This window comes from Nicotiana sylvestris, chromosome 4 (genome assembly GCF_000393655.2).
Source record: "Nicotiana sylvestris chromosome 4, ASM39365v2, whole genome shotgun sequence".
NCBI classification, from domain to species: domain Eukaryota; kingdom Viridiplantae; phylum Streptophyta; class Magnoliopsida; order Solanales; family Solanaceae; genus Nicotiana; species Nicotiana sylvestris.
The window spans coordinates 156,717,775-156,733,648 of record NC_091060.1 but is presented as its reverse complement, the minus strand read 5'-3'; the positions used below and the strand labels follow the sequence as shown (position 1 = coordinate 156,733,648).

Below are 15,874 nucleotides of genomic sequence, written 5' to 3'. Positions count from 1 at the left end.
TGATTTCTACAGTGTGCATAGAGAGTGAATGGCGCATATAGTAAACATATTATTAAGTCCTATAGGCATGTTATCTACCCATCGTAGGTAAATATTAAAATCTACCCCATTCCCTTTTACTAACAACCCCAATTGTTCATACAAAGATTATTACAGGCCTAATAATGAGTAAAGTAGCAATATTACACAATAGTGAATAGGCTCACAATAGACCTAGATAAAATAAATAAATACCCAAAATTGTTGGGCCTTCTATATCTCTTACACAGCGTACCCAGGCCTTTGACAAAAAGCCACGTTGAATACATGACTCAAGGGTCCATATAAGAGTCCAAACCAAATTACTTAACCACAACATCAAGTGTTGCACCACTTGGGAGAACCAATACAGGTACACAGGACAAGACAGGGAAGTAGGATAGTAGGAACAGTTTTGGAGATTGAGGGAGTGACTAGGACTAAACCCCAGTGTGTCTGAGTTCATAAGGGCCTTAATTGGACCCCGAGCAGTACTCACACCAGGGAGGCCAACAATAGAACCTAGATAGCCTTGTCTTTTAGCCAGCTAAGAATGAAAATTCAGAATAGCAGAGTAGCAAGAGAGGAGAGTGGATAGTGATAGAGGAATAAGAATAAAGTAATACACCAAATTGAGCATACAGAGCAACTAGTCAAGCAGACTAATAGATTCAGCAAAGTACACATAGCAAAGTACCACATAGACAACCTTATATTGAAGGAATTAGGAGAAGAAATAGGTTTATAAGCATACATAAATTGTCATGTACAGATGCATGGAGTTAAACTAGTTGAAACTTAATGATCCCAATTAAGCTAAGTATACATCCTAGAGCTATGTTAATCAGTATTTAGACATGATGGGGGACACACATGGTGATAATCACTAAAAGGATAGGGTAGCAAATGAACCAAGGCATACTAGGAAACACATTGGCATAGAAGTGAGGTCATAGTTGATAAAAAGAATATAGTACTTATCTTAAAATCAGGATAGCAAGGAAACATATTTAGAGTAAACTTTAAAGCAGTATTCCATATAGTACATAAAGAATAGTCAATCAAATGCAAGACTCATCACTTAAAGGATTCATTCAAGGTGGGGGAGGGGGGCTTCCATAGAGTTGGGGTGGTATCCAAAACAAAAATATGCAGAAAATTTGTAGCTAACAGCATATGGTCACAGTAGTCAGACTCATATCAAAATGGATTTTTATTGAAGTTTAAAACTAAACATGCTCAGATGCTAAATGGTACAGAATTCATTCTAGAAAGCAAGGAATCACAGAAGTGCAAATCAAATAGTAAACTATTTCATGCGTTCAATTATCATAGAACGGCAAAGATTATTGAGCATTATCATAGTTAAATCATAATCATGTAATTCAAACACTTACAGGTATGTAGAAGAAGGAAAGAAATTGAACATTGCAAAGGTTCAAAACACTGACTAGTAGCAGAATCAAAAGAGTAAAGAATGTAATAGCAAAAAACCCAGGTCTCCGGTGCTTCAGAGTTCGCAAGAGCCTCAAGGATAGACTCCGAGAAATGTTTTCACCGAAATAGGTCGTTCAATGGCTTTGGCTTTCAGCCGGCCCAGAATTCAATGATTTTAGAGAGTACTCGAGTGAAATAGCGAGTGAGTGAGTTAGAGATGAGAGTAGTGAGAACAATAGCAGTGATTAGGCAATTCAAAAGTCTATTGAAGGGGATTTAGGGGAGGGGTTTATATAAGAGCCTATTCAACACATAAAATAAGGAAATATGGTAGATTAAACACAGAATAAGGAAAATATAGCATGCAAGAATCAATTAGAATCAGTTTTAGGGAAAATAACACATAAAATAAGGAAGTACAATAGATTAAACAGAAAATAAGGAAAATTCATTAATCAAACACAAGAAAGGGAAGAATATCACATGCAATCGAGAATCAGTAAAGGAAAAGAGAAAATCTCAAACCCTAGTTGGGACTAACAGCCTTGAATCGAACCAATACTGCAAGAATTATTCATTATAGCGTGTATATAGACAAAAGATCATCCAGGTCTTCACAGAATCAAAGTAAATCAGCCTTGAGAAGTAGTTCTTGCGAAAAATAGGCAAGAACTAAGTAACAACATAGACATACGTATAATAGCGGAGTATCACAAAATAAGTAAGTAAAATCATGAATTGATTCCATGTTTGAGACAGATTTGGAGAGTTTTAGGAAGACGGCTAGGTTTTTGCGAAGAGGATAGGACAGTATACAAGGGCATCTAAGGGGTAATGGGAGTTAGGGTTTCTGGGTTGGATAATTAAAATGGGGGATTGATTGTGGGTCATTAATCTTTTAAGATCAACGGCTATGATTAAAAAGGGGTTGGGCGGGTTGCTTGAAACGGGTCGCGATCGGGTTTATTAAAAGGGTGTTTGGTTTGGGCTTCTAATGAGTGAAGTAGAGTGGGCCAAAGGTTTGGGCCTAATTTAGTCCAAAAATAGCCTTATATTGGGTTATAAAATAAATATATAAAATTATTTTTTAAAATATAATTCATAAAAGAGACTAATGAATAATAAAAATATCATTTATGATGTAAAATAATCTAGAATACTAGTTTGACATTATAAAAATATAAAAAATATTTTTAGCACAAATAATACAATAAAATGTAATTATGCATAGAATATAGGATATTCTTTGTAAAATTGTGTAAATAGCTTAAAAATTCAAACATAATTATATAAAATAAAATAAATATTATGAAGCATATATACGGATGCAAAATAATAATCTGGATGATTTGAGTCATTATAAAAATAATTTAAAGGATAATTGATAAATATTGAATGATTTAAATGCAAGAAAATTGATATTGAAGTTTTAAAATTATAAAAAATTATGGGAAAATGTTTGCATAAATCTTGTAAATTAAATAATAGTGCAAAATGATATTTTGAAAAATATGAGGGCAAAATTGGGTATCAACAGTGGTCAAGGCAGTCTTGAGCTTCTGAAATATCTCTCATCACACTCATCCGACTACCTAAAAGGAGCACCCTTTTGGGTCAATTTGGTCAAGGGCGATTCAATCGACGAGAAACCATGCACGAGTCAACGATAATAACCAGCCAAACCAAGAAAGTTCTGAATCTCTATAGCTGAGGACAGTTTGGGCCAACTCTGAACTGCCTCTATATTCTTCGAATCCCCCTAAATACCCTCACTGGATTCCACGTATCCCAAGAACGCCACTGAATTGAGCCAAAACTCACACTTAACGAACTTGGCATAAAGCTTCTCCTCCCTCAACTGTTGCAACACAATCCTCAAATGATGGCATGCTCCTTCTGGCTACGAGAGTACACTAGGTTATCATCAATGAATACATTGACAAACGAGTAGAGATAAGGCTGAAATACATTGTTCATCAGATACATGAACGTTGTTGGGGTGTAGGTCAACCCAAAATACATCATAAGGAACTCATAATGACCATAACGGGTCCTGAAAGTTGTTTTCAGAATATCTGAGTCCCGAATCTTCAACTGGTGATACCTAGACCTCAAATCAATCTTGGAGAATACCCTTGCTCCCCGGAGCTGGTCAAATAGATCATCAATGCGCTGCAAAGGATACTTGTTCTTGATTGTGACTTTGTTCAACTGCCTATAATCAGTTTACATCCTCATAGTGCCATCCTTCTTCTTCACGAATAGAACCCATGTACCCCAAGGTGACACTCTAGGCCTAATAAACCCTTTCTCAAGGAGTTACTGTAGCTGCTCCTTCAACTCCTTTAACTCAGCCGGTGCCATACGGTACGGAGGAATAGAAATGAGCTGAGTGTCTGGCACCAAGTCAATACCAAAATCAATGTCCCTGTTGGGCGGCATGCCCGACAGGTTTGCAGGAAACACATCCGAAAAATCTTGCACCACCGGAATAGAATCAATAGTAGGGGTATCGGCACCAACATCCCTCACAAAGGCCAAATAAGATAAGCAACCCTTCCCAACCATTCATTGGGCCTTCAAATATGAAATCACTCTACTAGGAACATAGTCTAGAGAACCTCGCCACTCAACCCGTGGCAATCCTGGCATCACCAATGTCACCGTCTTAGCATGACACCAAAACAACATGACATGGAGAGAACCAGTACATACCCAACATCACATCAAAATCAACCATACTAAGCAACAATAGATCAACTCTAGTCTCCAATTACCCAACAGTCAGTATACACGACCGATATACATGGTCCACAATAATAGTATCGCCCATTGGTGTAGATTCATGAACAGATAAAACTAGAGACTCACAGGGCATATCCAAATAATGAGCAAAATATGATTACACATATGAATAAGTGCAACCGAGATTAAATAATCATCCATGTGGCAAACTAAGATAATACCTGTGATCACTGCATCTGAAGCAATGGCATCTGGTTTGGCGGGAAGAGCATAGAATCCGGCCTAATCGTCATCTAATCGGCTTCCTCCTCTAGGGCGGCTTCTAGCTAATTGGGCCCCACCCCGAGCTGGCTGAGCAGGTGGTGTAGCAACTGGTGCAGAAGATACAGCCTGACTCCTCTACTGCGTTGGACCTCCCTAACGACGAGGACACTGCCTCCACACATGCCAAACTCTCTGCACTCAAAACAACTTCCTATGCTGGTGATGGGGACAGAAAGGATCCCCGGGGACCGGGATAACTAGTAGAAGGACCTGGCATAGATGAGCCTTGAACTGATGGAGCACGAGACGAACTCTGAGCTAGAAGAGCACTGAAAGATCAGTGACCCTGATGAGAACTTTGTGAACCATGGCCCGATGATGCACCACGATGAACTGGGCGAGCCGTCTAAGCATGCCTGAAAAGATGACCCCTGTTGTGGTAGAACTATCCTTTAGAAGGAACATCACTAAATCCACCTGATCCACGAGACTCTTGGCCTCACTCTCAACCCGCTCCTATCTGCGGACCATCTCTATCTATCGAGCAATATCAATAACCTCATCGAAGGTAGCACCAGATACCCTCTCTCTAGTCATAAGCAATCGCAACTGAAACGTGATGCCATCGATGAACCTCCTGATCCTCTCCCTATTAGTGGGAAACAATCACACTGCATGACGGACCAACTCAAAAAACCTCATCTCGTACTGCATCATAGACATATCATCCTGACGTAACTGCTCAAACTGTCTGGGCAGCTCCTCTCTGCGAGACTGCAGCACGAACTTCACCAAAAAGAGGATGGAGAACTCCTGCCAAGTAAGTGGTGATGCATCAAATGGCATACGCCTCTCATAAGCCTCCCACCAACTGAAAGTAGCTCTAGTAAACTGAAAAGTAGTGAACGAGGCTAAACTGGTCTCCATAATACATATTGTACAGAGAATCCTTTGGCATCTATCCAAGAAACCCTGGGCATCCTCCAACTTTGCCCCGCTGAAAGATAGAGGCTGGAGTCTACCAAATCTCTCTAGTCTCTGTTGCTCATCATCAATCATAACAGGAACCACATGGGCTTGAGCAGCTACCACCAACTAGGCTGGTGGTATCCCTGGTGTCTGGAGTCTCTGCATCACCTACTCGGGTGTACCGGCGGTAGGAGTCTGAGAACCTACCCCGGCTTGAGAAGTGGTTGCTACGGCAGGAACAGAGACCGCCTTAGCAAGACTAGTGCATATGGTCAAAATCTGAGCTAAGGCCTCCTAAAGGCCTGGAATCACGATGGGCACAACTGGTGCCTGAGCTGGCCCCACGAGCTCATCCACAACTGGGACATTCTCCTGCACTGGGGCAACTGGTAAATTTGCAGGTGTTGTCCTAGCTGTTGTGCGAGCTGCACCTCTACCCCTACCGTGTCCCTCTACCACGACCTCGGCCCCTTGCGGCCCTGACTGGTGGTACTGGTGGATGTCCATCCTGTCCAGTAGTACATGTTCTCACCATCTGTGAGAGAATAGAATAACAGAAGTTTAGATACCAGAATCAACAGATTCGCACGACAAGAATTCAAGAATGTGAAGTTTCCTAAGGGTTTGATAGCCTCTCGAAGATAAGTATAGACGTCTCCATACTGATCTGCAATACTCTACTAAACTTACTCATGACCAGTGAGACCTATGTAACCTAGGCTCTGATACCACTTTTCACGACCCAAATCCTAACATGTCGTGATAGCGCCTATCGATGGTACTAGGCAAGCCGGCAATTCAAAAATACTTTCAATATTTCATAGAAAAGTGAATCAAAAAGCTTTTAAATAAACAAGTGCGAAAAATAGCCCCCAACATCAGGGTGTCACTAAGCCATGAGAATCTAAACATATCTGTCCATAAATGAAAGGACTATCACAATTTGGATCCAAATACAATGAATTAAAAGATAAGGAAGGAGAAAACAAGGTCTGCGAATGCCAAACAGCTACCTCGCTATCTCCAACGGTCAGCTACAAGAACTATCAACACCATCCGTGTCCAGAAACTCCTACATCTACACACGAAGTGTAGGGTGTAGCGTGAGTACAACCAACTCAATAAGTAACAATCATAAATAAGGAACTGAAAGATAGTGACGAGCTACACAGTTATAATTCATTTTCATTAGTCTCAAGAAGGAAAATAGACATGTTTCCCAACCGGTAAATCAAATCAAATCAGTTTGTTTTATACCAAGTTCAAGTAAAACCGGATAAAGATATATTTTAGAAGTTTTCAAAATAGTTATAGAGGCAACTATGTGCAACAATAATAAAATTATATACAGCCTCTCAGGGAAACAATGACTCAGTTCTCCCATTCACTCCAATTTTACAATCACTCATTCCTCACAGTCAATCATTCCTCACGATCATTGAGCACATTGCACATGCAATGAGTAGGTACCTATGCTAATTAGGGGTATGTATAGACTCCGGAGGGGCTCCTACAGCCCAAGCACTATATCAAGCCAATCATGGCATAAATAAATGAAACATGTTGCGGCGTGCAACCCAATCCAATAAATATCCTCACACTCAGGCCCTCGGCCTCACTCAGTCATCAATCTCTCTAGACTCTCGAGCTCTCAAAAATCAGGAAAATCATCCCAAACAGCAATAACATGATGTATCAATAAGAATAACAGAGACTGAGATATGATATGCGAGTAAAAACTGAGGCTGAGTACAAGTAGCATTTAGCAGGAAATTTAACATGTAACGCGGCCTCAGTGGGTCCCAACAGTACCAACACATAGCCTAAACATGGTTTCTAACATGATTTAGAGTCAAATTTCTATAACACATAAAGAGCATATAGCTAACAGCAAGTTGTTCATCTTTACAGTTTCACAGGACAGACCAAGTCACAATTCCCATGGTGCACGCCCACACGCCTGTCACCTAGCATGTGCGTCACCTTCAAAATAATTACATAACACAAAATTTGGGGTTTCATATTCATACCCTCAAGACCAGATTTAGATGTGTTACTTACTTTAATCCGCAAAACTCTACTCCAAAATGCCTTTGCCTCTCAAATCTGTCTCCAAACATACCAAATCAAGCCACAAGCAGTACAATATAATCAATATAGGCTAAAGGAATCAATTCCACAAGAAAAATACGAAATTATAGCCAAAATCCGAAATCAGCTAAAACCTCACCTTCGGGCCCACGTCTCGAAATTCGATAAAAGTCACAAAACTTGAAAGCCCATTCACTCACGAGTCTAAGCATACCAAATTTACTAAAATTCGACACCAAATGGTCATTCAACAACAATAACAACAACAACAACAACAACAACAACAACAACAACAACAACAACAACAACAACAACAACAAACCCAGTTTGATCCCAACAGGTGGGTTCTGGGGAGGGTAGTCTATACGCAGACCTTACCCCTACCTAATGCAGGTAGAGAAGATATTTCCACTAAACCTTCGGCCCAGGAAGGGCAAGAAGAAGAAGAGGAAAGTAAGGAAGGAAGAAAGATGGAAGATAAAAAGAAAAGGGCAGAGATAAAGGATAAGTAGTACCAAATAATAGCAATAGGGAATACAATAACTGAGGCGAACAAAACCGCATAACGTAATAAAAATCTAAGAATATGAAGGGACATTCATGCTACTAAGACTATCGGTGAACAACTATAAACTACCTACTAACCTTCTACCTTAATCCTCGACTTCCACACCCTTCTATCAAAGGTCATGTCCTCAGTGAGCTAAAGCAGCGCCGTGTCCTGCCTAATCACCTCTCCCCAATACTTCTTAGGCCTACCTCGACCTTTTCTCAAACTCTCCATGGCCAACCTCTCACACCTCGTAACAGAAGCATCAATGCTTCTTCTCTTAACATGTTCGAACCATCTCAGCCTCGACTCCCGTATCTTATCCTCCACGGAGGCTACTCCCATTCTGTCCCGGATAGCTTCATTCTTAATCCTATGCTCACATATCCATCTTAATATACTCATTTCTGCTACTTTCATCTTCTGCTCGTGGGAGTTTTTGACTAGCCAATAGTCAGCCTCATACAGCATAGCCGGTCGAACCACCACTTGATAAAACTTACCCTTAGGTCTTAGCGGCACATTCCTATCACACAAAACACCAAAAGCGAGCCTCCACTTCATCTATCTCGCTCCAATGTGATGTGCAACATCATCGTCAATCTCCCCGTTACCCTGGATAATAGACCCGAGATACTTAAAACTCGCTCTCTTGGGAATAACTTGAGCATCAAGCTTAACCTCTACGTCTACATCATGGATCCCGTCACTGAACTTGCACTCCAAGTATTCTATCTTAGTTTTACTCAGTTTGAAACCTTTAGACTCCAATGTCTATCTCCAAACCTCCAACCTTGCGTTAACTCCGCTACGCATCTCGTTAATTAACAATATATCATCGGCAAATAGCATGCACCAAGGCACCTCCCATTGGATGTGACGCGACAATACATCCATCACCAAGGCAAACCCCATCATCACAGGAAAATGCTCCGAGTCACCACCCAAAGTCCTTACCCGAGTCTTAGCATCATTATAAATCTCCTTAATCACACTAATGTACGCTATCGGAACATCGCTAACCTCCAAACACCTCTACAGGACCTCATTCGGAACTTTATAGTATGTTTTCTCAAGGTCAATAAACACCAAATGCAAATCCTTTTTCCTCTCCCTGTACTGCTCCACTAATCTCCTTACCAGATGAATCGCTTCCATAGTCGAATGCCCCGGCATGAATCCAAACTGATTCTCGGAAATAGACACGCACAAATCCCAAAATTCACTCTCCAAATCCATAACCTCAAATCCACAAATTACACCTCAAAAACACACCAACTAGGTGGGAAAATCAATGGGAAAACATAATTATTGAAGAAATTTAATCACAAGTCACTTACCTCAAAATTCCTTTCGAAATATCTCTCAAAATCTCCCAATTCTGAGTCAAAAATTTAAAATGAAGCCAAAATTGCGAACCCTAGCCTTTATATGTTTTGCCCAAGCTTTTCGCACATGCGGCCATATTTTCGCACCTACGAAACCCCTTTTGCGATAAAATCTCCACTTCTGCAGAAATCACTTACGTTACCCAAGTCCGCATCTGCGCTCCAGGTTCCGCACCTGCGAAGGCGCTTCTTTGGCCATCAATCCGCTTCTGCGGAAACATCCCCTACTTGAACTCCGCATCTGTGGAGCCTCGCTCATACCTGCGGGCTCATAGATGCGGTTAGCCCCTCACACTTGTGCCCTGCCCAGGCCAGTGCAGCTCCGCTCCTCCGATGGAAAGCTCACTTCTACGAACTCGCACCTACGTGAGACTTCTGCAGGTGCGATTACACCAACTAAGTCCAACTTCAACAGTTCCTCAAATCAAACTCCAAGTCTGTTAACCACCCAAAATCAACCAGAGGCCCCAAGGACCTCAACCAAACATACCGACAAGTCTTATGACCCAATACGAACTTAGTTGAACCCTCAAATCACCTCAAACAACATCAAAAACACTAATTACACACGGATTCAAGCCTAATGAACTTTGAAATTTCCAAACTCTACAAACGACACCGAAACCTATCAAATCAAGTCTGATTGACCTCAAATTTTGCACACAAGTCATAAATGACACCACAAACCTACTACAACTTCCGAAAATCCAACCCGCCCCCGATATCAAAATTTCACTCCTGGTCAAACTTTTCAAAATTCTAACTTTCGCCATTTCAAGCCTAATTCTACTACGGACCTCCAAATCACAATCTGGACATGTCCTAAGTCCAAAATCACTTACTGAAGCTAATAGGAACCATCAAAATTCCAATCCGAGGTTCTCTACATATAAGTCAACTTTTCTAACTTAAGCCTTCAATTAAGAGATTAAGTGTCTCAATTCACTCTAAAATCTCCCTGGACCCAAACCAACTAATCCAGTAAGTTATATAACAGGTGTAGAGAATAATAGGAGTAGAAAATAGGGGAACAAGACTACAACTTTCAAAACAACAGGCCAGGTCATTACAATAAGTTTGTTTTCCCTGTAGATTTTATAGTACTTGAAATGAAGGAATGTTTTGATAAACCAATCATTTTGGGTGGATCATTTCTTGCCACAGGTAGAGCAATCATGGATGTCCATTAAGGACAATTGAATTTGACAGTTGATGAAGAAAGAATAATTTTTTATATGCAAAATATATTAAGATTTTCAGGAGATGAGACATCATCTTCGTGTTTTTCAATTGACATGCTTAATTATATATATATGAATTCAAAGATGATCAATCAATTCCAGACTCAATGAAAAAATGTTTGGCCAAATCTGGAATAACACAAGATAATGATCCTATCATCAGAAGAGAAACCGAAATACTAGAAAAGGATTTTAAAAATGAGGAAATGCAACCAGAACAAGTTCAACCAAAAATTGAACTCAAAGTTCTCCCATCTCATTTAAAATATGTGAAGAATTATTTTTAGTAATTATTTTATCTTCTCTTACTGCAGGACAAGAAGAAAAACTGATTAAAGTATTGAAAGCACATAAATGAGCCTTGGGATGGACTATAGAAGATATCAAAGGAATTAGTCCAGTTGTTAGTACACACTGAATCCTCATGAAGGATAGCTACAAGCCAATAGTACACCTACAAAGGAGATTGAATCCAGCAATGCAGGAAGTAGTAAAAAAGGAGATCGTAAAGCTTTTGGCGGCAGATAATATCATTAGAAGATGTGTTCCTGAAGAAGAGATGAACAAAATTTTATATCACCGTCATGATGGAGTAATTTGATGTCAGTATGCATCAAATCGAACAACTTTTAAAGTCTTAAAAGCCGGATTTTTCTGGCCGACTCTTTTTAAAGATGCCCGATCATATGTTGTACAATGTGACAGGTGTTAGAGAACTGGTAACATTACTAATAGAGATTAGATGATGTCACGACCCGGATTTTCCACCCTCGGGAATCGTGATGGCACCTACTAATGTGAGCTAGGCAAGCCAAACCTTTAATCTAATTACTTCATTAACTAATTATTTCTTTTTAACAAATATAAGACGATAACGTGGTAACATCGAAAATTCAAATTTAAGCGGAAGACAGCAGTAAGAATTATGAAAACTGCATCTGTTACAAATACTTAAGCTTTAACCACCCAAAACCTGGTGTTACAGTATCACAGACGGTCTAAGATTGCTACATACAAAGTCTAAAGAAATAACAGTACATTGTCTCTGAATAAAAGGAAAAAAATGAAATAGGAACTAGGGATAGAGAGAGAGACGCTAGGGCCTGTGGACGCTTGTAAGTCTACCATGGATCTACGGGTGGACTGAAGAAAGCCTCCAAGCTACGGTCCAAGAGCTGCTTCGAGATCTGCACATAGTGTAGAGTGTAGTATCAGCACAACCGACCCCATGTGCTGGTAAGTGTCCAGCCTAAACCCAGCGAAGAAGTGACGAGGCTAGGACCAGACTACCAAATAAACCTGTGCAGTTCAAATATATATATAGCAGAAAAAAATAAACAAATAAAGATAGGAGGGGGAAACATGCTTCGGGGAATAACAGGTAAAACAGAATATCAAGAGAATTATAAAGAAATCAAAATCAACCATTAACAAGAATAAGGAAACAAAGGCAGATTTCACTTTCTTTTCACAACTTATTGCAGGCGTGCAACCCGATCCCAATTCCTGTATCTCGTGGAAGACGTGCCACCCGCTCCTATTTCATTTATCTCGTGGCAGGCATGTCACCCACTCCCATTTCATTTATCTCGTGGTAGGCGTAACACCCGCTCCCATTTCATTATATATTATGGTAGGCGTACCACCCACTCCCATTTCATTATATCTCGTGGTAGGCGTACCACCCGCTCCCATTTCATTATATCTTGTGGTAGGCGTACCACCCGCTCCCATTTCATTATATCTTGTGGTAGGCATACCACCCGCTCCCATTTACAAGCCAACAATAATCACAAGGAATCCCGGCAAGGGAACAAGAGCAATATAACAACTTCCCGACAAGGGAACAATGATATTTCAACAATATCCCGGCAAGGGAACAATAATATCAAAACAAACATCCCGGCAAGGGATCATTAATATCAAACAAACATCCCGGCAAGGGAACAATGGTGATAATAACATATGAAGCGCAATAAACCACAACGGAGTCATAACAATTATAATACCCGACTCACGGGCATGCTTGACACCAACGTATAGATACTCGTCACCATGCCTATACGTTGTACTCCACAATTAACATGTAGAAAATAAGACACAACTCCTAATCCCTCAAGCTAAGGTTAGACCAAACACTTACCTCGATGCCACGAACACAATTCACGTTTCAATTATAGCTTTACCCCTTGATTCCACCAACAATTCGCTCATATCTAGTCACAAGTTACTTAATTACATCAATAAAAGCTAAATGAATCAATTTGAATGCATGAAAATGAATTTTCCAAAGTTTTACCCAAAAAGTCAAAAATCGCCCCTGGGCCCACATGATCAAAACCTGATGTTCGAACCAAAACCCGATTACCCATTTCCCCACGAACACAAATATATAATTTCTTTTGAAATCGAATCTCAAATCGAGGTCCAAATCCCCAATTTTTGAAAAACCTAGGTTCTACCCAAAAAACCCAATTTCCCCCATGAAAATCATTGATTTTGAGTTAAAATCATGTTAAAAGATGTTAAGGAGTGAAGAAAAATGAGTTAGAGATCACTTACCAATGTTTTGGAGAAAAAAGGTAGTTTGAAAAATCGCCTCTTATGTTTTTGGGGTTTTGAAAAATGAAAAATAACTGAAAATCTCATCTAATATACTACTCTCAGATGCCATGTGCGGACCGCACAAAATCAACTGCGGCCGCACAGTCACTAGTGAACCTGTGCGGGCCGCACAAAATCAACTGTGGCCGCACAGTCACCAGTGCTGATAGCACAAAACCAGTGCGGACCGCACTTGCAGGTTCAGAGATTTGCACTTCTCTGAACCTCCAATAGCCATGCTTTAAGCCTAAAACCAATCGTGCATACTAACTCAAAACATCATATGGACCTACTCATGCGATCACATCATCAAAATAACATGTAAAATCATGAATTAAACCTCGAAACTCAACATTTTCATCAAGAACTCTCAAAGTTCATAACACTTCAATCGGAAATCCAACTCACGTCAAATAAACTCCGTTTTTCACCAAATTTCACAGTTATCTTTCAATTACTATAACAAATTTGTATTGGGCTCCGAAATTAATATACGGGCCCGATAACAATGGGTTCAAATATTAATTCTTTTCTTTATTTCTTAGATAATTTAGTAATATAATTTCTTTCAAAAATTGATTTCTAAGGTTTGGGACCTTGGAATTCATTTCCGGGCATACGCCCAAGTCCCATATTTTACTGCGGACCTTCCGGGATCGTCAGAACACGGATCCGGGTTCGTTGGCTCAAAATGTTGACCAAATTCAACCATAATCAAATTTTTAACTCTAAAATTTCTATTACTCATATTTTCACATAGAAGGCTTTCCGGATATAGGTCCAGACCACGAACGTAAATCAAAGTAGGGTAAAATGGAGGTTTTTAGGCCTCGGAACACTGAATTCACTTGCAACACAAGTGATGACCTTTTGGGTCATCACATTCTCCACCTCTAAAACAACCGTTCATCCTTGAATGGACATAAGAAGGAAGTACCTGAGTCGAGAAAAGATGGGGATAATGTCTCCGTATATCGGACTCGGACTCCCAGGTCGATGCCTCTGCGGGTTGACCTCTCCACTGAACACGATCAGAAGGAAAACTCTTCAATCTCAACTGACGAACCTGCCGATCTAGAATAGCTACCGGCTCCTCCTCATAAGACAAAACCTTGTCCAACTGGACAGTGCCGAAATCTAACACATGGGATGGATCGCCATGATACTTCCGAAGCATGGACACGTGAAACACTGGATGTACGGCTGATAAGCTCGGCGGCAACGCAAGTCTATAAGCCACCTCTTCCACTCGATCAAGAATCTCAAACGGGCTAATGAACCTAGGGCTAAGCTTGCCCTTCTTCTCAAATCTCATCACGCCCTTCATAGACGACACTCGAAGCAATACCCGCTCACCGACCATGAATGCCAAATCACGAACCTTACGGTCGGCATAACTCTTTTGCCTGGACTAAGCCATACGAAGCCTATCCTAAATAATCCTGACCTTGTGCAAGGCATCCTGAACAAGATCTGTACCCAATAACCGAGCCTCTCCCGGCTCAAACCATCCAACCGCAGACCGACACCGCCTACCATATAAAACCTCATACGGAGCCATCTGAATACTCGACTGGTAGCCATTGTTGTAGGCAAACTCTGCTAAGGGCAAAAACTGATCCCACAAGCCTCCAAAGTCAATGACACAAGCTCGGAGGATATCCTCCAAAATCTGAATAGTCCGCTCGGACTGACCATCCATTTGAGGATGAAACGTTGTGCTCAACTCAACCTGCGTGCCCAACTCTCGCTGAACTACTCTCCAGAAATGGGAGGTAAATTGTGTACCTCGATCCGACATGATAGACTCAGGCATACCATGAATACGAACAATCTCCCGGATATAGATCTCAGCTAACCTCTCGGAAGAGTAAGAGACTGCCATAGGAATGAAATGCGCTGACTTGGTCAGCCTATCAACAATAACCCACACTGCATCGAACTACCTCTGAGTCCATGGGAGTCTAACAACGAAGTCCATAGTGATCTGCTCCCACTTCCACTTAGGAATCTCAATCTTCTAGAACAAACCACCAAGCTTCTAATGCTCATACTTGACCTGCTGACAATTCAAACACCGAGCCACAAATGCTACGATATCTTTCTTCATTCTATGCCACCAATAATGCTGTCGCAAATCCTGATACATCTTTGTGGTGCCCGGATGAATAGAGTACTGGGAGCTATGGGCCTCCTCTAAAATCAACTCTCGGAGCCCATCCACATTAGGCACACAAACTTGACCCTGCAATCTTAAAACTCCATCATCACCTAAGGTAACCTGCTTGGCACCTCCGTGTTGTACCGTGTCTCTAAGGACACACAAATAGGGGTCATCATACTGCCGATCACGGATACGCTCCAATAAAGAAGAACGAGCAACCGTGCAAACTAACACACGACTTGGCTCAGAAATATCCAACCTCACGAATTGATTGGCCAAAGCCTGAACATTCAAAGCAAGCGGTCTCTCACCGACCGAAATATAAGCAAGACTACCCATACTTGCTGACTTCATATTCAAAGCATTGGCCACCACATTGGCCTTTTCCGGATGATATAAGATG

At 40.8% G+C, this 15,874-nt stretch overlaps 1 protein-coding gene across 1 annotated transcript; it reads right to left on the bottom strand.

Moving 5' to 3' along the window:
* Positions 1–5,130: 5,130 nt before the first annotated feature.
* LOC138890392 (uncharacterized) lies at positions 5,131–5,523 on the bottom strand. The gene has a single exon (XM_070173775.1). It carries the CDS (start codon positions 5,521–5,523, stop codon positions 5,131–5,133), a length of 393 nt encoding a protein of 130 aa, XP_070029876.1.
* Between the last annotated feature and the right edge of the window lie 10,351 nt (positions 5,524–15,874).

What these genes read in the sequence shown, in the direction of transcription:
- LOC138890392 (XM_070173775.1), bottom strand. Translation starts at nt 5,523, where the DNA reads ATGATTGATGATGAGCAACAGAGACTAGAGAGATTTGGTAGACTCCAG.